Source organism: Patella vulgata, chromosome 5 (assembly GCF_932274485.2).
Source record: "Patella vulgata chromosome 5, xgPatVulg1.2, whole genome shotgun sequence".
NCBI classification, from domain to species: Eukaryota; Metazoa; Mollusca; class Gastropoda; family Patellidae; genus Patella; species Patella vulgata.
In genome coordinates, this window is record NC_065883.2 from 74,244,933 (window position 1) to 74,269,172 (window position 24,240).

A 24,240-nucleotide genomic window follows, 5' to 3' on the forward strand; every position below is an offset into this window, starting at 1 on the left:
ACCTGGGAATCGAAACCACGCCAGTTGAATCAATGACAGGCCTTATGTGATATTTTGGTTTTGTGTTCTTAATCAGATATTAAATAATCAATTTGAGCACATCGTATTGCGAATTAACCAGTGAAAAATTAGATATTGACCAAAGAATAGAAATGATTTTCGAGTTATTCCAATTCCGCGCCCCCCTCCCCCCAGACCCCAATATTTTGATGCAAACAGCTTGTTCTCCATAATCAAAGTATGAATAATAAAAGTCAAATGTCAAAATTAAAAATTATGAAAGACTGGAAGGTTGAGATCAGAAAGTTGAGATAATATCGGATTCTAGGAATATCTTGGGGGTGAAATAATTAAAACGCTGGTCGTCATTTTCATTTTTTTTATTTTATTTTATCTTTGTAAATATTGAACAGCATTTTGGATTGATTTTCCCTTTTAGAGATCAAACTTTCCAAATATTGTAAGTTTGTAAGGAATTAAAAATCATTCAAATGACGAGCAGCAGTTTTAAACTGAATTTGAGCTTATTACCTTTTAGACCTACAAGACCGATGCCTCAAGGAGGAGTATTCATGAGACCCAGTTTTTCAGGAGGCGATATTTCCCCTTGAGTCACCGGAGTATACATATACATGTGCTCAATGGATAAGATATTTTAACATTTTAACATATTTTAACATAGTTCGACTGATCGGGATTGAAAATCCCTCCTGTGACCATCAGTGGCTTTTAAACTCAATCTGAACTTATATACATATGTTGAATGATAAAGAGACAAAATGCCAGAACGACAGAAGGAGGAATAAAAAAATCGAACATGAACAATGAGGATATACATGTACAACCACATAAAAATGTTGCTCTTTAAATATTAGTAAAAAGCAAGCTGGAAGCTGAGAGATAAGTTTTCTACCACATAAAAAGGTTTCCATTAAAAATGATATATCTCTATATAAAATATATATTTGAATATATTTGAGCATTGAATATATTTTTTAAAATGTTTTGTTAATTGATTGACTCACAAGAACATCTAACATAGCCGACGCCATGGTACTCTGGAAATAAATAAACAATCACCAACTAAATAACTGGACAAACTCAGAAAGAAACCAGGCCAGTTGTCAGTCTTCAATATTATTTTAACGACAGACCTTTGCCGTTTTAAAAAAAATCTTTATTCAGGATATCTGAACGGGATTGGGGGACAGGCTTAGCCGATGTTAAATCCCTCTCCCTGGGTTTTTTTACGTTAATTTGACCCTGATACCTATATCAACATTGCAGATTGCCAGATGAATTTGTGAACTATGGCAAGCTCAAATTCAGGCTTTGTCAGTCACAAATTTCATGAACTGTGGCTAGTCTGCAAATAAAGCACCTTTCACAGGCATATATTCTGATAAAATTCATCTAGTACCAGTCATTATGTCCGACACAGATTTGCCTTTTTTAATAAATGTTTGGCGCAAATTAAATAACTTTAAACGGCCGACAACAGACTTATTTCTTTCCACTGTCACACAATTAATATATACTAATGAAGCTGTGATATCGGCACAAGTGGTAAGCATCTTACACGAACCCCATAACTAAAGTTTATTAATGCTCTTTCAAAATCATGTCACACACGAACTGTAGCATATCTATTGCCTCATCACTCTATGGCCGAACAATTTTTTTTAGTTTTTCGGGAACTTGTGAGAGATTTTGACCAATGTTTGGAGTTTTTTTTCCTTAAAATTTCAAGATTTTGAGAAGGGTAAGCAAATGTTGTTTTTTTTATTATTTCAAACTTTTTTTTTGCTCAAGAAAATTGAAGTGAAACTTTCACCCGAAGTACTAAAATTGATGAGGCCTGAGAGATGTAAATGTAGAATTCAAATGCTGTCATATAACATCAAATTCTCATCATCATACACGAAGTCACTGATGACAAATTACTAGTCATGCACATAAAAACATGGTTGTACGCACGCACACACGCACTTTAAAACAAAAATCATCAAATGTCGACATGAACATGTAAAATAAAAAATAACCATGCTTGATTTAAGACATGTTGTAATGCAATTAGCTACATAGAGTCAGACAACACAATATTTCCATCAAAGATCGTTGGGCTATGTCTGGTTTTATTGTAATACAAACTCAATCAACATTTCAAAATTATTAAACTAGGTCATTATGGGACTAACATATGGTACAATTTTATTTCACAAATCTACTTGCGAGTAGAGGTCATAAATCCAAAAGAAAATATAAATCAACCACATTGTAGATCATTACATAATTACAAAGTTTTACATTTTATTTGAAAAATTTCAGTATTTAGTATAATTTTTAAATATGAAAAGATTTTAACCCTTTCAGTGCTAGAATCTCATTTCCAAAATTGGAATGAAGAGGTCAATTGTCAGATTTCAACAGCATTGTGGAAGATATTTCCAATTTCTAAAAGATGCAAACCGGCTAATACACTGAAAGGGTTAATTAGTTTTTGTGAAAGTTAGAATTTCACCAGATTCTAATCATTTACATTACACGCCTAATAAAACTACTTTTGATCTTAAAAATAAATTCCGACTTCCTCTAGAAATATAACAAATCAATATTGAAATCTCATCAAACCAGACATTTACCAAAATCTTTGATGATGAAAAAGCACAGGTTAACAGCCTGGTCCCATAGCAAGACAAAAACAGACATTCAACTAAAACCAGTAGATAATACGATGTTTGTATTTCATGACTAGAGTTGATGAAATATTATTTTAATATAAAATAATCTTTAGATCAAATAAACTTACAGCATTCATATCGGAATCGGTTCTTTTCATTAAACATTCTTCAGATTGTTTCCCTGATTCCTGAAAGCACATTGATAGAAAAGAAACAAAATTGTGATTAAACTAATTTCTGTGATTTTCTAACAATTCTCGTTAAAGGAGTTAAAATCGTTAATATCTGGGAACTATAAAGGGACACAAATGGGTCGCAATGAAAATGAAATGAAATGGGGTTTAACGTCCTACTGTTCTGCTCCTAAACTGGGCTAATGAAGACGGGCATACGCCATACAGTGTGCTATGAGGGAAATTTTGCCCGGGTAGCGGCACTACGGCCTACTCTTATATCAAATTCCAACTGCCAAGGGATCTTTTACGTGCACGCCAATGTTTACAAGGGACCTGTTTTTCGTCCCATCAGCTTGACAAGACAGCTGTCCTTGTCAGGCTAATGGCATGATATATCGTTCAATCGATGTATCGCGATTCACCGTCTCACGATACCTGTATTGAATTGGAGGATGCCGAATCGATTTTTCACGATTCTTTTTTGCGTTTTCTCAAATATATTAAGTTATACCCTAAACTTTATTTGAAACAATGACACTTCGCAAACGATGTCCAGTAGTCTTGACATGTGTGTTACTATAAATAGCGCACGACCGTAATTACCGTTAGTTACGTAGGTTTAGATTAACAACATTCTAACGCCTTTTCGTTTTGTTTCAGAATTTTGAAGTTTGTTATAAGGCTTAGTTAATAAAACATGCATATTTAAATACATAAAACGACATTTTGCTCTAGAATTTTATAAATTTAGAACGTAAATATAATAGATAGTAGCTCTTGTAAAAATCAAAATGGCGGAAAACACAGTCGCAATAACAAATCCTCCAGCGAAATATAAATCTAAAGTTAGAGAAAACTTTGGGTTTTTAAAAGGTGACAACGAAAGTTGTTTGTAGAATATGCAAAACTATTCTAAAATATTGTGTCACTTGACAAGACACCATAGTGGCAACTGTCTAAGTTCGTCTGCTAAGATTAAGAAGACGGCCAGTTCAACCTGCGGTGAAGTTCAAGGTCAACATCCAACAATTGAAAGTGCATTTCAAAATAAACTTCCATGAAACTCAAAGCGGGCTACAGAAAAACCGAGAGTGTTACTAGATTTATCATACAAGATCTGCAGTCTTACTCTGTAGTGGAAGATAAATCACATTCACAATCACATATTTAATTTGTTGTTTTATTGATAAATCTATGACCTAGTTATGAATCGCGATACGTATCGTATCGTGGCACATGAATCGCAATACGTATCGTATCATGACTGCAGTCGCAATACCCAGCACTAACATACGCGATACATTTTCAACAGTCAGTCTTCATCTGGAAATGGAGACTTGTGTACCAAGCTGTATTATATGGTGTCTGAATAAACCAGACTTTTATTTTATAAAAATAACGTCCAGTCTAAGACTCCTTACGCAAGTTCAAATAGGTTCAAACGCACAATTGTCAACAAATATCATTACAGTTTGTATTGGAATAAGTAATTCTATGACAAATAGTGAAGACTGGACCACTAAAATAGTTACCGAACAGTTTTTCTTTGTGGTTATGCGTTCTACATTTGCATAGCGATGTTTCTTGTAATGACTTATTACGCAAGCCGCCATGACACCTGCCAGTTGAAATTTCGCGTAGCAGTTGGGTTTCTTCAAATCATATAATTGTGCGATAAGGCTTCACCTTTATTTCAATGGGAATTGATTTATTATTATGTTAATTTATGTGCAGTAATGTTTTGGGTCAGTTTATGTGTTAATTAAGGGAGCTACAAGCCAGTAACCTTTTTGTAGTCATTTGACTAAAAAAACTTGCGCAAAGGAACTCTGATGGACGAGCCACTACTGTGGCTGGAGTAAGGCGGAAGACATCAGTAGTTAAACCATTTCTATCTATCTCCATACCCCTCTCCTTTTGAAAGACATAATATTTTTGAAACATCGCTCAGTACCAAACAGTAATAGTATCCCACAGAATGGTGTCCTTTGTTTCAGGTTCTATTACTAAATGTCATGGAAACAATATATCATTCCACAGAACTATGTCAATGATGATATATAAAGAAGAAAACCTACTTGTATTTTCGTAGGAACCTCTCTATCATGGCTACTACTACTTCTACCAGAGAAAAAGGGTCTGGAAAAATAAATCATATATATAGTGACTAATTTAAACATTTAAAATAATCTAAACATTTTAAATAATCTAAACATTTTTTAAATAATTTAAACATTTTAAATAATTTAAACATTTTAAATAATTTAAACATTTTAAATAATTTAAACATTTTAAAGATGCATTATGTAAGATTTAGACAAAAGAGCTGACAGTTCTCGCTAGAATAGTTCAAAACTAGATAATAAAAAGAGGATATGTTGAAAATTTTAGTCAAATTGCTTCACTCTGAACCTAGATATTAGCGAATCAATTTTAGGCTAGCCTTGATCATCATTACTACCATGGTTGATAAAATAATAAACAAAGTCTCAATTATCCATTATTTTTCAAATCCACTAAAATTCACCTGTGCAAACATCCGATAGCATCGAGAGTTGATTATAGTCTTGGTAAGTTAATTAATGTCTAATTAAGGCCCAAAGAAAGACCTGCTATAGGCAGATTCAGCTCTTGCATAATGTATGTTTAATAGTTTATATAACATTTAAGGCCTAAAGAAAGACCTGCAATAGGCAGATTTAGTTCTTGCATAATGTATGTTTAACAAATAACAATGATGTAAATATATACCTGAGACGGGGTTTCGGTGTGGACATGACGCTCATAGTATCAAGTTCTGGTCCACTATCACTAAGATCATCCAGTTCATCGAATAACAAATCATCGATATCACCAGCAGGATTATCAGGATCTATTAAATCGTGATCAGCTTCAGAATCTAACGCCTGAAAATGGATGGAAACGGAAAGACGTGAGAATGACATGTCGTTATTCCAATGAGACGACGTCCATATGTGTATACACATTAGTATATGAAATCACGTAATAAAGACACTGTGACAAGGCAATACAAAATTCATATATTCCAATGAGACAACGTCCACATGTGTATACACATTAGTATGAAATCACATAATAAATAAACTTTGACTAGGCAATACAAAAAAAAATACTCTTGTTCTCAAACAATCCTTCCTAAAATTCAGATATTCCAACAAGACGACATCCATATGTATTTACACATTAGTATGAAATCACGTAATAAAGAAACTTTGACAAGGCAATACAAAAAAAAAAAAAAAATACTCTCGTTCCAAGACAATCCTTCCTAAAATTCAGATGTGAAAGGGGAGGTTTTTGTTTTTTTATTTTGTCAAAGGATCAGTACTGGGCTAAATGGGTTCGCACATGGTGTCAGCCACACTAATCAGCAGCGAATTTTCGCTAGGCCGCTACAATCACTGATAAGGATGACATCGATGGGAATTAATGAGCCAGAAATATTAAATTAACTTTTTTCCTGCGACAAATTTAATTCTAAAACATTTTCTTTATGTATTGGAAAAATAAATAAAGGCGTTTGACGTATTTGTAGGTAAAAATTATTTCCTATTTAGCGTAAATGGGTATTAAAATGACTAAAAGGCAGCATTCTGCCCGAAGAAGTAATGCTTTATGTAAACAATGCACGCGCCATTCAGCCAATGATTGACGTCGCGAGCTGTGACGGCACGTGTTAAGGCAGTCATCTTTGACAGAGATATTACTACTAGACTCGTAATTCTCTGTGAAACAGATTGGGTGTCAGCTGATAAAGTTCATCATGATTTTCCAGCGTGGATTCCCCTTGCCAGAGGTGTAGGACAGAGGGCCTGACAAGGACAGTTGTCTAGTTGTTCGGATGGGATGGAAAACCGAGGTCATGTGTTCACACGCAAAAATCCCTTGACAGTTGGAATTTAATATAAAAGTAGATCGTAGTGCCGCTGTCTGGGCAAAATTTCCCTCATAGCAAACTACACGGCATATACCCGTCTTTATTAGCAAATCAAAGCAGAACAGTAGGACGTTAACCCATTTCATTTTCTGGGCTAAACGACGTCTCATAAACATCGCATTTCAAGGTGTTACATTTATCTAATCATGTTGTTTATGTATGATTATCCAGTATCATTTATGACTTTGACTGTCAATAACCATTTATCAGGGTTGATTACTTGATAATTGAGCCTATGGTACATTTATGGATTCATTCTAAGTTTTTTAGCCGAGTTACTTAAGGTAACCTGTGAAAAACATTTAATAAAAAAAAAACGGTCATGCGGCTCTTTCTTTGGTGACACGTTAGAAGGGAACCAGAATATTTCTTTCATTTTGCCCAATATGAATTCGAAGCCAAGTACGGAAACAAGAAAGAAATGAAATGAAATGGAATTTAACGTCCTACTGTTCTGCTCCAAACTGGGCTAACGAAGATAGGCATACGCCATACAGTGTGCTATGAGGGAAATTTTGCCCGGACAGCGGTACTACGGCCTACTCTTATATCGAATTCCAACTGTCAAGGGATCTTTTCATGCACGCCAATGTCCACACGAGATCTCGTTTTTTTCGTCCCATCCGAACAACTAGACAGCTGTCCTTCCATCCTGCATCACTGACATTGGGGAACCATAACACGTAAGAAAAAAAAATAATATATTTAAATTTGACTTACATCCTCAGATACTTTAAACCTCTTCCACAGAGCTATAAATCGCTGCTTTAAATTTCTTTGCTGACAAAAAAAACAAAATTGTATGTTTCAGATTAACCCTTTAATAGACAGAGATAGTGAATGGGGTTTAACGTCCACTCGACACAAACTAGGTCATTTCGGGACTAACATATGGTTTAATTTTTTATTTCAATAATTCGCTTAGCAGTGGGAGGAAACCGGAGGACCCGGAGAAAACCCATGAGGTTGGACAGACGACCCTACTCCTTGTCACGTACAACCGGAGATTCGAAACCACGCCCTCTCACTCAATGACAGGCCTTATGAAATAAAATTGAACCATGTGTTAGTCCCAAAATGACCTAGTTTGTGTTAAACCCCATTTCTTTCTTTATTCACAGGACTTGAGCTGGACTATGGTCAAGGAGCAGTAATAATGAATGATTCTGGATGATTCTGGTTGTCCAGGGATACACATGTATGATGGAACAATATCCCTTTTATCATTTTTCAAACTTAATGGATGGCCGAATGGTTAGCATGTGTGCGCTGTATCATAAGGCCTGTCATTGAGTCAATTGGCGTGGTTTCGAATCCGCGGTTGTACGTGACAAGGAGTAGGGTCGCCTGTCCAGCCTTGTGGGTTTTCTCCGGGTCCTCCGGTTTCCTCCCACTGCTCAAGACCCCTACACGCAAGCGAATTATTAAAATAAAATTAAAACCACATATTAGTCCCGAAATTACCTAGTTTGTGACGAGTGGATGTTAAACCTAATGCTGTTAAGTTACAATTATGTAAATATTATTTAATAATACATTATTCAAGATTTAGACAAAGAGCTGAAAAAATTAATATATTGAAAATTCCAGTCAAATTTCCTTTTTCTGAGCAACATTATCACAATATAGTCTTGACTGTCAAGTACCCAAAAACAAAGTCTCAATTATCCATTCTTAAATTAAATCATTAAATAGCTATCATGCTTTAATCCACTGCAAATCCCAACCATCTGATGGTCTAAGTTGATTACGGGTTTGTCGTGTGAATAAATATCTAATTGATAACTTATATAATATTTGAGCTCAAAGAAAGACCCACACTAGGTCGTTTTATCTCATACATAATGCATCTTCGAATATAGAAATAAAAAAAATAGACCACAATTGTCATCTTTACCTTGATGTTCATCATTATAAAACAATATGAACATTCGTTGACTACGTGATTGGTTGGGGGATTTTTTCTCGATTTATTTTTGTTTTCATTAACACATTATCACGCGTGGTGAGGTCGTTATTTGATCTACATTATAAAAAGTCTGTTTGTAGGTTTATATAATTAACAACAATTGAGAATATAGGAATACTGATCAAAGGATATATTATATTGATCAAGGTGTAAGTATAAAGAATATAATATATATCGCTGAAGGTATATGTGTGGGTTGGTTACTCGTAGTCGTATATTATCACTGCTGAAGACGTAATTTGATCTTCGTTATTACAAGATGATTAATTTATCTATTATAATTAACAACATTTCAGAAAATAGGTATAAAAATATAATTGAATATATTGATGTATTTAACTAAGAATATAATATATACTGATGAAGGTGTGGGTTGGCTACTGATAGTTGTATTATAATACTGTCATAATATCATATTGTAATACTTTAATGATCAATACAGGTAGGTACATGTATATATATACAGGTAGGTATATATACTTTAACAATCAATACAGGTAGGTATATATACTTTAATAATCAATATTATACAGGTGGGTATGTTAATATACACAAACTACAACTTTACCATGAGAGAGAGAGAGAGAGAGAGAGAGAGAGAGAGAGAAATGGGGTTTAACTCCACTCGACACAAACTAGGTCATTTCAGGACTAACACATGGTTCAATTTTATTTCAATAATTGGCTTGCGTGCAGGGGTCTTTAGTAGTGGCAGGAAACCAGAGGATCCGAGAAAACTCACGAGGTTGGACAGGCGACCCAACTCCTTGTCACGTACAACCGGGGAACCGAAACCATGCCAGTTGACTCAATGACAGACCTTATGATACAGCACTCACATGCTAACCATTCGACCATCCAACCCCCTTCACCATGACACTATTTCTGCAGCCCAATTATCAAAAACCCTACTAATGAATGCAGTGTGCTATGACAGAAATTTTTCTCGGACAGCGATTGAATTCCAATTGTTAAGGGTTCTTTTATGTCTTGTGTACACACAAATTCAGTATTTTTTCCCATCCAATGACTACGCTCTGTTCCTTGCCAGGCCCTCTGTCAATTGGGATCCTCCTTATTTTCTACTACAAAACATAACCGAGTTTTAAAATTTTTTACCAAGAACTTCCTTGTGAGAGCTTCAGATGAATGAATAGAATAAAAGATATAACTTTCTAAAAGTCTTAAATGCAGAGTCTTCACCAAAATACATTAATTATATCTGTTACAGCTCCCAAATTCATTAAAGCGATAATTTCATATTTTCTAAGAAAGTCAAAACATAATTATTTCTATGTCTTTTGCTCAGTAGGTTATCAACTCACTATTATACGACCATGGGAATTATTTCCCACCCTTAAAATCATTGACACAGGAAATAATAACACAATTATCTCCCTTGTTTTCCTATTGCATCCATGCATTAGCTACCTTCAAACGTTGGAATTTGAAGTTGGAAATGATATTTTTGCCAATTTCTCAGCTGGCAATAGTGACTTATAGGATTAATAGGATTATTCTTTAACAAGGTAGGACGGTTTATGGATACCATCTATTTTAAGGCTTTATTTTAATAAATTTTAAAAATATAACTTAAAAATATGAAATTGCAGCTTTTAAATAACACCAACAATTCTATTACGGAGCTATGTTTTTGCAATGATTCTCTTGTCGTTTTCAGAAATAGCAAAATTACTACAGAGCTTCAGATATATGAATAGGACAAAAATTATAACTTTTTTATAAAGTCTTCCATGCAGAGTCGTCACAAAGATACACATCTGTTACAGCTCCCTAATTCATTAAAATACTCTATATAAAACAATTAATGTATTTTCAACCAGAGCTATGTTTCTACAATGATTCTCTTGTCATTTTCAAGCACAGTCCTGATAGAGTCAGAAACAGCAAATAGGAACGTACTTTGTCAAATAAAAACATAAAATAAACAACAGTTCTATGGAAAATAAATACTGTATCTAACAAGAGCTATATGTCTCTACAATCAATTAGTCTCTTGTGGTTTTCATTTTGTTTGACTATAATCACTGTAACCCTATTATCATTCACTCTTGTAAATTAGACACTCATTATCAAAATTAAACGGTCAGCTTTAAACTGGACACAAATAAAAATCAGATGATTTGGTGTGATTTTAGACAAGTTTTACAAATTTTAAAAGAAAAATTTCATATTGAATGAATGTGAAGAAAATTTGGGCTAAATACGCAAGATTAAACAATACCCAGGTTACAGTGAATGCCGTTGGGAGCAATACTTACCCGTGATGTGACTGGTCTTATTTTACCACGGCTGACTTTACGTGGTCGACGCCGAGAATGTTCTTCCAACTCTCCATCACTAAGATCGTCATTAGAAGAGGATTCTGGGTCGTTAAAATCATGCACCTCATCTTCATCAGTATCATTATCAACATCAGGTGAACGATCTGAAAAACAGTCATCAACAAATATGAGAATACTTAATGAGACAGAAGACAGGAACTATTTAAAGACTAAGCCTGGAAATAAGACACTTCTATTGTCAGGAATTTATCACAACCACTAAGAGAAACAGTCAACAACAATTTAGGTAAAATAAAAAGTAAGCAATCATTTAGGTAAATAGTAAATAATCATTTATGTAAATAATAAACAATCATTTAGCTAAACAGTAAACAACCATTTCGGTAAACAGTAAACAATCATTTAGCTTAAAAACAGTAAACAACCATTTTGGTAAACAGTAAACAATCCATTTAGCTTAAAAACAGTAAACAACCATTTTGGTAAACAGTAAACAATCCATTTAGGTAAACAGTAAACAATCCATTTAGGTAAACAGTAAACAATTCATTTAGCTAAACAGTAAACAACCATTTAGGTAAACAGTAAACAATTCATTTAGCTAAACAGTAAACAACCATTTAGGTAAACAGTAAACAATCATATAGCTAAACAGTAAACAACCACCTAGGTAAAAAAGTAAACAACCATTTAGGTAAACAGTAAACAACCGACTAGGTAAACAGTAAACAACCATTTAGATCAACAGTAAAGAACTGTTTAGATAAACACTAAACAATTAATTGACCAATACAGTTTCTTGTTTAGGTAAACAATAAACAATTATGTTTAGAATTTATTGTTTACCTAAACCAGAGACTACATTGGACAATTAGATGTGACTTTCAAATTGTCGAACCTGGGGCAATTCTTATTTATAATATGAGCCCAAAGACATTGCTTATACAAAATAAAAAGAACTTGATGTAAAAGGCAACTTTCTGATATTTAAATACTTCATTTTAAAATCATTTGAAATCACATGCACATACTTTGATTTTATTTTTAGGAAGTTAAACACCATTTCATCTTGATTTATTACCCAATTGTTTTTATTTAGTTGTTAATATATATTTCTGTTCAGTAGTTTCTGATTTTGAAATCATTTGAAGTCTTTTTTTTTCTTAGGATGTTATACTTCATTTATTTCTTTTCATTTCATTTCACATCGATTATAATACTCAACTTTTTTGTTTAGTTGTTAATATCTATTTTTGGTGTGCAGTATGCAGTTTCTGTTTCTCATTTGCATGCTGCAGGCAACATGATCAATACATAACATTGGTTGCATAAATCTGTTTTCTGTATATTGCTTCTTTGAATCAATTTAATATGCACCCGGCCTAATATTAAAGATACTTTCCCAGAAAAGTATTTATCGGGTGGTTATTTCCAATAAAAGTATGTCCAAGTTGGTATATATGGAAAGTATAGACACCCAATCTTACTAAAAAAATACTGGATTACCCGAAAAACGCCCATGGGGCAAGCACTGGGCAAAATTGTCAGGGTATCACTAACTGGCAACCAGACTGTTATTTGCCAGTTTAAGTGAAGAAGCGGTTATCACTTCTTGATCAAATGGTTAGGCAATTTTGGGAACATTGAGGGGTGTCAAAGCACAAAAGACTCTGCAATTAAACGGTGGAAGAAGAAGTTGACAGAAATAATTAAGAATTTACTTAGATCTCGATATGTGTGGTAAATGTACAGTAAGTAATGATAAATACATTCTGAAAAATAGACCCTCCCACAATGAAGCTAAGTTAATAAACATTGCGTCTAACAACGGCTTACTTATAGCTATCCCCGGCGAATACAAATTTTTGAGAGGGAATTGAAGCAAATTTTTGATAGATTGGTTACTTTGAATATGTTTTTAGTCCAAATATATCATCAAATCACAAAGTTTGTACGAGGGAATGTATCTTTAATCGTTACGCGATAACGGATTGTTATTATGATTGACCCACCTCGAACACATGTCTATAATATAAACACTTCATCCATTGTTTTATTACATCTTGAATGCAATGTTGGCCAACAAAAATACAGGATCACAAAAAAACAAAGATCTTGATTTTGATTTCTTTTATTTTCCATAAATATCAATATCAAATTGCCTTATTCAAAGCAAATCAAACCATCATTATTTCCTGTGATGCTGTGCTTTGAAAAAAATTCTTCAGGTATCGTCGTCGACTACTTCCTGATGTACACTACACACCTATAAATATTTCTTCTGAATAAGACCTCACATGAAGGAGTATCAGTGCTAGAGGAGATGAAACCTGATTATCAGATACAGAACAGGCAATCTGTCCACCTAGTCTATTCTTTCACAATAACATTTATTTAAACCCAATCTGATTAAAACACAGATCCTATTTTGTTTTGTTATTTACAGTTCAAAATTTTGTTTTACTTGTCTTTACTACACTAGGATCTGGAAGAGCTGTTATATTAGCTGCATTCTAGTTGATGTGAGGAATTAGCCAATGAAACTGTCTGTTACGGCGAGTTCTTGGGTAAGCCCTAGAAACATCAAAGCTGAAAGATTAATCAATGTCTGACGTCACAGGGTCAAAAGCCACTCATATGACCCCTGACGCAACCTCCCAGTACAACTGGTCAGATCTTCATGTAGTGTAGGCCATCGAAAGTATATATAAAAAAAAAACGAAACAAAATGGGGTTTAACCTCTACTCGACACAAACTAGGTCATATTCAGGGACTAACATATGGTTCAATTTTATTTCAAAAATTCGCTTGCACATAGGGGTCTTTTCAGCGGTGGGAGGAAACCGGAGGACCTGTAGAAAACTCACGAAGTTGGACAGGTGACCCTACTCCTTGTCACGTACAACCGGGGAAAGATGTAATATACATTCAACAACAAGATGCATTGAAAGGTGATGTCTGTGTGAAGTCATTTAGCCCAGTATTGATCCTTTGACAAAAATACAATCCAATTAAAATACAGATCTATATTTCGTTTCGTTTTTTTTACTTTATATGGACTACACTACATGAAGATCTGACAAGTTATAGTGGGAGTTCACGTCAGGGGTCAAATGAGAGGCTTTTGACCCTATGACATCAGACATTGATTAATCAATTAGCATTAATGTTTCTAGTGGTTTACCCACAGTTCCGTGAAAAAAAGGCCAAGAACTCGCCGTAACAGACCCGTTTCATTAGCTAATCCCTCACATCAATAAGAATGTGTGTTATATAACAACTCTTCCAGATCCTAGTGTAGTAAAGACAAGTAAAACAAAATTTTAAACTATGAAAACAAACAAAATAGGATCTGTGTTTTAATCAGATTGACAAAAATAAAAACACTCAAAAGAAAAAACGTCCCTCCCGCATCAGATTTTTAGGAAGGATTGTCCGAGAATATTTATCTTTTTGTATGGCCTAACTATCTAACTTTATTCTTTATTTACAAACAAGCCAAGAGGCAATGTCACCGACTTTGTCAAGTACAAATTACCACACAACTACAGGTATCTTTATTTACAAACAAGCCAAGAGACATGTCTCAAAACAGAAACAATATCTTTAATCATTCCATTTACAACCCTGGACATAGGGCATGTGTCACCGACTTTGTCAAGTACATATTACCTATATATCTATATTAACTAACAAAACAGAAACAATGTCTTGAATCGTTCTTTGTGTTAATGTAAAAGTTGGTAGCCTCGCAACCCTTCATGAACACAATCCAGTCTAACAAACTGAAAAGAATATTTTCTTTTTAGCTCGACTGCAGGCTGTATATGACACCATTTTCGAAGAAAACATTTATTTCTGAAACTGATACAGGACGATGTAGGGTTAAACGTATACGCCAGTGGTTCTTAAAGTGTGCGCCTGGGCGCTCCCTAGAATATGTCTAGGTGCGCCCTGTGGCATTGCAGAGAACTCAGTGTTCAGATATAAAAATAAATATATATAATTACAATACCATAGGCCTTTATCATTTTATTACGCCAATGATTACGATGGATATACCGTAACTAAATGAAATGGGGTTTAACGTCCTACTGTCTTGCTCCTAAACAGGGCTAATGAAGACGGGCATATGCCATACAATGTGCTAAGAGGGAAATTTTGCCCGGGCAGCAGCACTACTGCCTACTCTTATATCGAATTCCAACTGCCATGGGATCTTTTATGTGCACGCCAATATGTACACGGGACCTCGTTTTTTTGTCCCATCCGAATGACTAGACAGCTATCCTTGGCCCTTCATCCTGCACCACTGACAAGGGGAAACCACGCCGGAAAATCTGAATGAACTTTCTCGGCCAATGTTTCATTTCATATTTTTTAGTCGCACCCTTTCTTTTGTATATTTGACTTAAATATAACATATTTATCGAAAAATTTGTATAATGCACCTACAATTATTTTAGGATTTTAAATGCGCCCCGACATAAGAAAGTTGGAGAACCACTGTCTATTACAGGCCTTTCTTAAAGGCCTGAAATGTCATATAAACTATTAGACATTAATTAACATGAAAAGACTATAATGAACTCTCGATGCCATGTTATATACCAGATTTTCATTGGATTTTAATCCGATCTACTGTTCAACACCTGTTGATGATTAACTGCAAAAATAGATAATCAAGACTTTGTTATAGTGACAGTGGTAACAATGACAATCAAGGCTACAGTGATTTTAAAAAAAGGTTTTCATGGCTTAGAGTGAAGTAATTTGACTGCAATTTTCAGTATATCCACTTTTCATTATTTATTTGTTAACTACGGTAGCGAGAACTGACAGCTCTTTATCTAATATTCCATAATGTATCTTTAAGTTCAGACTTCAGTAACTTGCCTCACATTCTCTGTAAATTACAGCTGAATACTATAAATTAATGTTAATCAAATACAGTATCTATTATATATATACACACATTTATACAGACAGGTTCATAAACTACGTTTTGTTATTTGGCCAGAAATCAAAGCCATTCTCAATCATCCAGAACTTTGATAGTCCATTAAAACATATAAGAAGTCTGGAAAAACAAGACCATTAAACCTATCTCTCATCTCATCCACTTACTTGAGTCTGTCTAAATGTTTGCCTCAATCGGTTGGAGATGATAAACAGAAACGATGCCTGGTTTCTGGTTTGAAAAACTTCCTAAAATACTACACATTTCATTAAAGACGCATTATGAAAAACTTTGATAAAGCCTTGGTTGTTCTTGATATACTTCACAAATACTTTATTATGAGCAAAGTTATAAATGTTTGAAGTTTGGACATAGACAGCTTAAATAGACTTGATTATCAAGTACCATTGCTACGATAATAAAGTCATGATTTTCCATCCTATGGTCAAGGGAGAGAGAGAGAGAGAGATGGGGTTTACCGTCCACTCGACACAAACTAGGTCATTTCGGGACTAACATATGTTTCAATTGTATTTCAATAATTAGATTACACGTAGGGGTCTTTACCAGTGGGGGGAAGCCGGAGGACCCGGAAAAAACCCACAAGATTGGACAGGCGACCCTACTCTTTGTCACATACAACCAGGGAATCGAAACCATGCTGGTTGACTAAATGACAGACCTTATGATACAACGTGCACGCACTAACCATTCGGCCATCCAATCACCCCTTTGATAAAGAGTTGGTTGTTCTTGATAATGAACAATTAATTTCAATCAAATTACATGTACTTTATATTCTGTGCAAGGTTATGAATGATTGAAGTTTTGACACTGATAGCTTAAATAGTCTTGATTATCATTGCTACAATATTAAGTCATGATTTTCGATTTTAATGTTCAACAAAGATATGGCAGACATTGTTTAATCCACTGTATCTTGTCATCTGACAGTCTAGAGAGCTCATTATGGGCTTGTCAGGTGAATAAATGTCTAAATAATAATTTATATGACATTTAAAGCCCGAAAAAAGACCGGCAATAGGCAGGTAAATTAAACACTTGTATAAGGCACCTTTAATAAGTTCACTGAAGTTCCAAATGTAAAGGCGGGGTGGATGGCCGAATGGTGCTGTATCATCACACCTGTCGAATCCCCGGTTGTACGTGACAAGGAGTAGGGTCGCCTGTCCAACCTCGTGGGTTTTCTCCGGGTCCTCCAGTTTCCTCCCACTGCTAAAGACCCCTACGTGCAAGCGAATTATTGAAATAAAATTAAACCATATGTTAGTCCCGAAGTGACCTAGTTTGTGTCGAGTGGACGTTAAACCACATTTCATTCTCTCTCTCTCCAAATGTAAAGTACACCAAGCAAGAATATATTTATGATCAAAAGTACTGATTCTCTCTTACGCATAATATTTTCTCCAGATCTCAAGATTCACATCTTGGATAATTATCAATGAACATGTTCCAAATTAAACCAAGCAAGAATATATCTACTCATCCTCTCTTACGATTAATGTTTTCTCCAGATATCACGATTCACATTTCATCTAATTATCAATGAACGTGTTCCAAAATACGGCTCCTGGCATGTTTAAAACGGTGATCTGCCAGAAGGCCAATAAATAATTACCTTATTTAAATCTAATGAATATCAGAATTTAAAGGTGTTTATTAGATTGTAATTTATACAATTAAAACTAAACAAATATATAGGATAAATACCATCTTGACATTGATGTTCATTAACAGAAATAAAGTTTCCTTTAGTTGTTAATTGACCAGAATAAAAAAACAACAGGTAGAATTAAATCAACAGTATTAAGTTATGTGAATTTTAGATGACAAAAAGCATTAAACATACATTATGCAAGAGCTAAATCTGTCTATTGTAGGTCTTTCTTTAGGCCTGAAATGATTTCTAAATTTTAATTAGACATCAATTAACTTATCCAGACCATAATCAACTCTAGATTGCCTCGCTAGCCTGCGATCTTAAGTGGATTGTGAGCCGATTTACTGCATAACTTTCCTTCTCGATTAAACGATTAAATAGATAATCGAGACTATGCTGTTTATCGTACTGACTTTAGTAATCATGACCGAGGCTAGGCAGAAATTTCATTCGCTTAGTTTTCGGTTCATAGTGGATCAATTTGAATTAAATTTTCAGCAAATTGCCTTTACATTATGTAGTTTTTAACTATTATAGTGAGAACTGCCAACTCGTTATCGAATCTCCCATAATGTATCTTTAATCAATTTTTAGGGGTTAAAAGGGGCCATGACCTGTAAGTATTGGGTCTTCTGGCAATAAATTCATGGATAAATAACAATATCTAGTTCATCAGGATTTTCCGGCAGGCCTGACAGGGACAGCTGTCTAGTTGTTTGGATGGTACAAAAAAAACGAGGTCCCATGTACACATTGGCATGCATGTAAAAGATCCCTTGACAGTGGAAATTCAATTTAAGTGTAGGCCTTAGTGCTGCTGTCCAGGCAAAATTTCCCTCATAGCATGCTGTATGGAGTATGCCCGTCTTCATTAGCCCAGTTGGAGCAGAACAATGGGACGCTAAACCTCATTTTCTTTCATTTTCATTTCCAAATGTTTCTGGTTATAGTAAATGTAACTTCAAAGTTTTCAATATTCTGCTCAACATCACAATTTACCTAGTTAGTATGGCCTTCTATAGATCATTCACACATTTCTAGACTCAGTGAACTAATTAAAAATAATGAGCTCTAATTAACTTACATCCATGGACCTTTCTTCTCGCTAAAGCCTACTAGCTAAATAATTAGTATGGGAAAGTTGTGCATAAAAATAAAATATGAAGAGTTCTACAGTATAATTCATCCAACAGCCTTGAGATCAATCAACTCAATTTTTGATTTGTTTATTCTTCGGAGAGGAAGAGAAAAATGGGGTTTAACATCCGCTCAACACAAGCTAGGCCATTTTAGGACTAACATATTATGGTAGCTTACAATTTTTTTTCAATAATTTTCTAGCATGTAAGGGTCCATATAATTAGTAGTGGGAGAAAGCCACAAGGTTAGGTAGACAACCCTATTCGTTGTCACATACAAGCAGGGAATTGAAACCATGCTGCTTGATTCAATGACAGTTCTTAAGATCTAAAGTCAGGCATTTTTTTGTCCCATCCGAACAACTATTTGTTGTCCTTTGCCATGCTCTCCACCAATGACATGGGGAATCGAAACCATGCCACTTGATTCAGTGACAGATCTTATGATCTAAAGCACATTAAACGACTTGGCACAGGACCTCAGTTTTTTGTCCCATCCAAAAAACTATTTGTTTTCCTTTGCCCGCCTCTCCACCAATGACATAGGGAATCGAAACCATGCCACGTGACCCAATGACCGATCTTATGATCTAAAGCACATGCATTAAACGATTTGACACAGGACCTCAGTTTTTCATCCCATCTGAAATACTATGTTGTCCTTTGTCAGGCTCTCCAACAATGACAAGGGGGAACCATGCAGGAAAATTCCAATGAACTTTCTCTGCCCATACCAGAATCCAACACAGGATCTCCGGGTTAGCGAGATATGACCCTGATTAAAATACCTACTGGGTGTGTACTATAATTTTTGAATGAGTTCCATACTCCATTTCTTTGATATCATGCCATGACATTTTTCTTCTTCATCAAATTCAATCTTACTTCAACAACATCTTCCAAAAAATAAACACCTGTTAAACATGTCTGATTAACGACTTTCGTCCAATTTTTTTTTTTTTACCTGTCTGTTGAAACAAATAGTTGGCTTTCAAAAACATGAGCAAAAGAAGATAAAGCACATGTTGAACTTCTCTGGTATATAAATCACGTTTGAGATATGCCAGTGTATCTATTATGAAACAGACTATAGGTACCAACAATCCTCTATAATAGTTAAAATTCTGGAACAGACTATAGGTACCAACAATCCTCTATTATAGTTAACATTCTGGAACAGATAGATAAACCTTCTCACTTGCATGTTTTCTTCCTTCCTGTTTTCTCATTTTATTTGTTGAAAGTCGATGATCTTAATTTGTCCCTTTCTGAAAATTGTTTACATTTCCAAGGGTTCTTTTACGTGCATGCTGTGTACTAGTGTGCATGTACATGTAAAAGAATCTTTGCTAGTTGGAATTCGAACCGTAGGACTTTTATGTACCGTGTACACATTAGCGTGCTTGTACATGTAAAAGAATCTTTGCTAGTTGGAATTCGAACCGTAGGACTTTTATGTACCGTGTACACATTAGCGTGCTTGTACATGTAAAAGAACCTTTGCTAGTTGGAATTCGAACCGTAGGACTTTTACGTACATGCCACATACACATTAGCGTGCATGCAATCCGATTAAAATACAGATCTATATTTCGTTTTGTTTATACTTTTGATGGCCTACACTACATGAAGATCTGACCGGTTGTAACGATAGGTCGCGTCAGAAGTCATACGAGCGGCTTTTGACCCTATGACATCAGACATTTGATTAACCAATCAGCATTGATGTTACTAGTGGATTACCAACAGTTTTGTGCAAAACACGCCTAAAGCTCGCCATAACAGACCGTTTCATTGGCTAATAGCTCACATCATTCAGAACACGTCAATGATAACAAATCTTCCAGATCCTAGTGTAGTAAAGACAAGTAAAACGAAATTTTAAACTATAAAAACGAAAGGAAAAAGGATATGTGTTTTAACCAGAATGGCGTGCATGTTAAAAAAACCTTTGGCAGTTGGAATTCAAACAGTAGGACTTTAAACGCCCTTTCATTGTTTACGATTTAAACCACATTAAAATCTTCTAAAGACTGATTCGTTAACATTTAATTAAAAACAGAACATCAACATAATTTAAACTCTTGATTTGAATTCAATCAGATTAAAAACAAGTCCATAAAATTAAAATGTTCTCAAGATTGATTTTTTAAAATTTAATTAAGAACACAAAGTCAAAATATCAACAGAAGATAATCTGTTAGCTTGGATTTAAGCAGATTAAAAGGAGGTTGGTATATCAAACAGTTTGAGCGAAATTTATAAGTGGTACTGGCTTGTGTTGACAATATCCTATCTAATTTATCAATCAGCTGTCGATGCTGAAGGATTGCAAGTTTCAATTCATCATTTTTTAAAGACAGGCTGGAACAGAACCATTTTTAGACTTATACTAGAGAGAAATGGGGTTTAACATCCACTCGACACAAACCAGGTCATTTCGGGACTAACATATGGTACACTTTTATTTCAATAATTCACTTGCGCGTAGGAAGTAGCAAGTGAAATGAAATGAAATGGGTTTAACGTCCTACTGTTCTGCTCCTATACTGGGCTAATGAAGACGGGCATACACCATACAGTGTGCTATGAGGGAAATTAACCCCAGGCAGCGGCACTATCGTCTACTCTTGTATTGAATTCCAACTGCCAAGGGATCTTTTACGTGCATTCCAATGTATACATGGGACCTCGGTTTTTGGATTCATCCAAAGGACTAGACAGCTGTCCTTGTCAGGCCCTCTATCCTGCATCACTGACAAGCGGGAATCATGCCGGAAAATCTGGATGAACTTTCTCGGCCAATGCAGGGATTGAACACCCGACCTCCACTTAGCCACGTAATCCCCTAGAGAGAAATGGGGTTTAACGTCCACTTGACACAAACCTGGTCATTTTGGGACTAACATATGGTTTTTAATTTTATTTCAATAATTTGCTTGCGTGTAGAGGTCTTTAGCAGTGGGAGAAAACCGGAGGACCCGGAGAAAACCCACGAGGTTGGACAGGCAACCAACCCCCCTATTTGGACTAATATCTACCCATTAGAGATTCAACTTTCACAATATTGTAATTTACAAGGATTCAAAATCCCTACAATTGTGATCAGACAAGTTAAAATTTATTTTGAAAAATAATTAACAGAAACCATGTACCCTATAATATGGGGGGGGGGGGTTGGATGGCTGAATGGTTAGCGTGCGCGCGCTGTATCATAAAGTCTGTCATTGAGTCGACTGGCGTGGTTTCGAATCCCCGGTTGTACGTGGCAAGGAGTAGGGTCGCCTGTCCAACCTCGTGGGTTTTCTCCGGGTCCTCCGGTTTCCTCCCACTGCTAAAGAATCCTACGCGCAAGCGAATTATTGAAATAAAATTAAAACATGTTAGTCCCGAAATGACCTAGTTTGTGTCGAGTGGACGTTAAACCCCATTTCTCTCTCTCTCTCTCTCCCTATAATATGGTCCATAGAGTCATATTGACATATATCACATTCAATGATTATAATCTTCAATCTGAGATCAATCAACCCAGAATATAAAATTTTCACATGTCCTGTCCATCCCATTTACCGGTAAGATAGTTTTATGGGTATATTACTCAGAAGAGGTACTATAATATTCTAAAGATCATTACCTATTACCCATCCTATCATCTTGATCATGTGTACAAAAACATTTAGACATAAATGGATATTTAAACATTCCTGCTCAACAGAGAGAGAGAGAGAGAAATGGGGTTCAACATCCACTCGACACAAACTAGGTCATCTCGGGACTAACATATGGTTTAATTTTATTTCAATAATTTGCTTGCGCGTAGGGGTCTTTGGCAGTGGGAGGAAACCAGAGAACCTAGAGAAAACCCACCAGGTTGGACAGGTGACCCTACTCCTTGTCACGTACAAGCGGGGAATCTCTCTCTCTCTAGATTTTGCCAAAAACTGGGTTGCATATATATATATGTAGGACTGATTAACCAGTAAGCCATGTTAGTAACACGCTTTTGTAATTTATGAATCAGAGAGGAATTGGCACAAGGTAGAATATGTTAGTTATGTCTGTATGAAAACAGCAGTATGTGTTATACCTGTGTAAGAACATCAATCTTATCATACTGCTTCCAACCAGAAAGAAATATGGCAATCTGTAGGCCACATCAATATATTTCTAGTGTTAAAGAGAGAAAGAGAGAGAGAGAGAGAGGTTAAAGTCATTTTGGGACTAACATATGGTTTAATTTTATTTCAGTAATTCGTTTGCGCATAGGGGTCTCTGGCAGTGAGAGGAAACCGGATGACCTGAAGAAAACCCAGGAGGTTGGAAAGGTGACCCTACTCCTTGCCACATACAAGCGAGGAATCAAAACCACGCCACTTGACTCAATGACAGATGTTCTGATTCAATCAATGCTGACACATCAACTATTCAGCCACCCAGCCCCCAGTGTTAAAGGAAAAAAAACATTTCCTATTGAAATTAGAAGTGTCGAGTTGACTCAATCATCATTACTGATGGCACTGGACAACCCTAAATTGAGCCAAGTTGTTATTAATTAATTCTTCCGTGGCTGATAATTATCCTGCGAACGGCATCAAGTAAAACAAAAGCCTCAGACATAACAACTGTCTGAAAACCAGAATATTATTTTTGCATGGTCTTACTTAGTTTACCAGAACCAGAGAAGTCAATATGCAAAAACGATTAATCTTTATAGCAAAATAAGTGGCTTTTAACATCTAGATCATTTCTGAAACACCATTTGTTGTCTTGTAAAATGAAATGAAATGAAATGGGGTTTAACGTCCTACGGTTTTGCTCCGAAGACGGGCATACGCCATACAGTGTGCTATGAGGGAAATTTTGCCCGGGCAGCAGCACTATCGCCTACTCTTATATCGAATTCTAACTGCCAGGGGATCTTTTACGTGCATTCCAATATATACAAGGGACCTCAGTTTTTCGTCTCATCCGAAGGACTAGACAACTGTCCTTGTCAGGCCCTCCGTCCTGCACCAATGACAAGGGGAAACCACGTCGGAAAATCTGGATGAACTTTCTCGGTCAATGCAGGGATCGAACACCCGACCTCCAGGCTAGGGAGCCAGGGTCTTAACCACCTAGCCACCGTGGCTTGTTGTCTTGTAAACTCGTAAGATAATTTCTTAAAGTGTTCCTCCACAAAAACAAATAAACTGAATAAAATACATACCGGTACTTATTTGCAATGGCAGAAGCGGGATATTTATGGGTGTGCAAGGGTCAGCGTTGGGGAGTACCTTCGAAAATTTGGGATAATCGGCGTGTTAATGGTTATTTGTGGCACATATCCAGAGCCGAATATAACATCTCCCCAAAACAACAAAAAGCGC

General features: G+C 35.4%; 1 protein-coding gene across 1 annotated transcript in view; it reads right to left on the minus strand.

Annotated features, from left to right (window-relative positions):
* The window catches only part of LOC126821333 (phosphofurin acidic cluster sorting protein 2), a 118,415-nt gene that overhangs the window by 25,051 nt on the left and 69,124 nt on the right, over positions 1-24,240 (minus strand). Inside the window, exons 6-11 of the mRNA XM_050549740.2 lie at positions 11,067-11,233; positions 7,536-7,595; positions 5,609-5,763; positions 4,936-4,996; positions 2,810-2,869; positions 1,026-1,058 (exon numbers count right to left, since the gene is read on the minus strand). Of these exons, the coding sequence (XP_050405697.1) occupies positions 1,026-1,058; positions 2,810-2,869; positions 4,936-4,996; positions 5,609-5,763; positions 7,536-7,595; positions 11,067-11,233 (536 nt within the window). The remainder of the gene's footprint in view (positions 1-1,025; positions 1,059-2,809; positions 2,870-4,935; positions 4,997-5,608; positions 5,764-7,535; positions 7,596-11,066; positions 11,234-24,240) is intronic.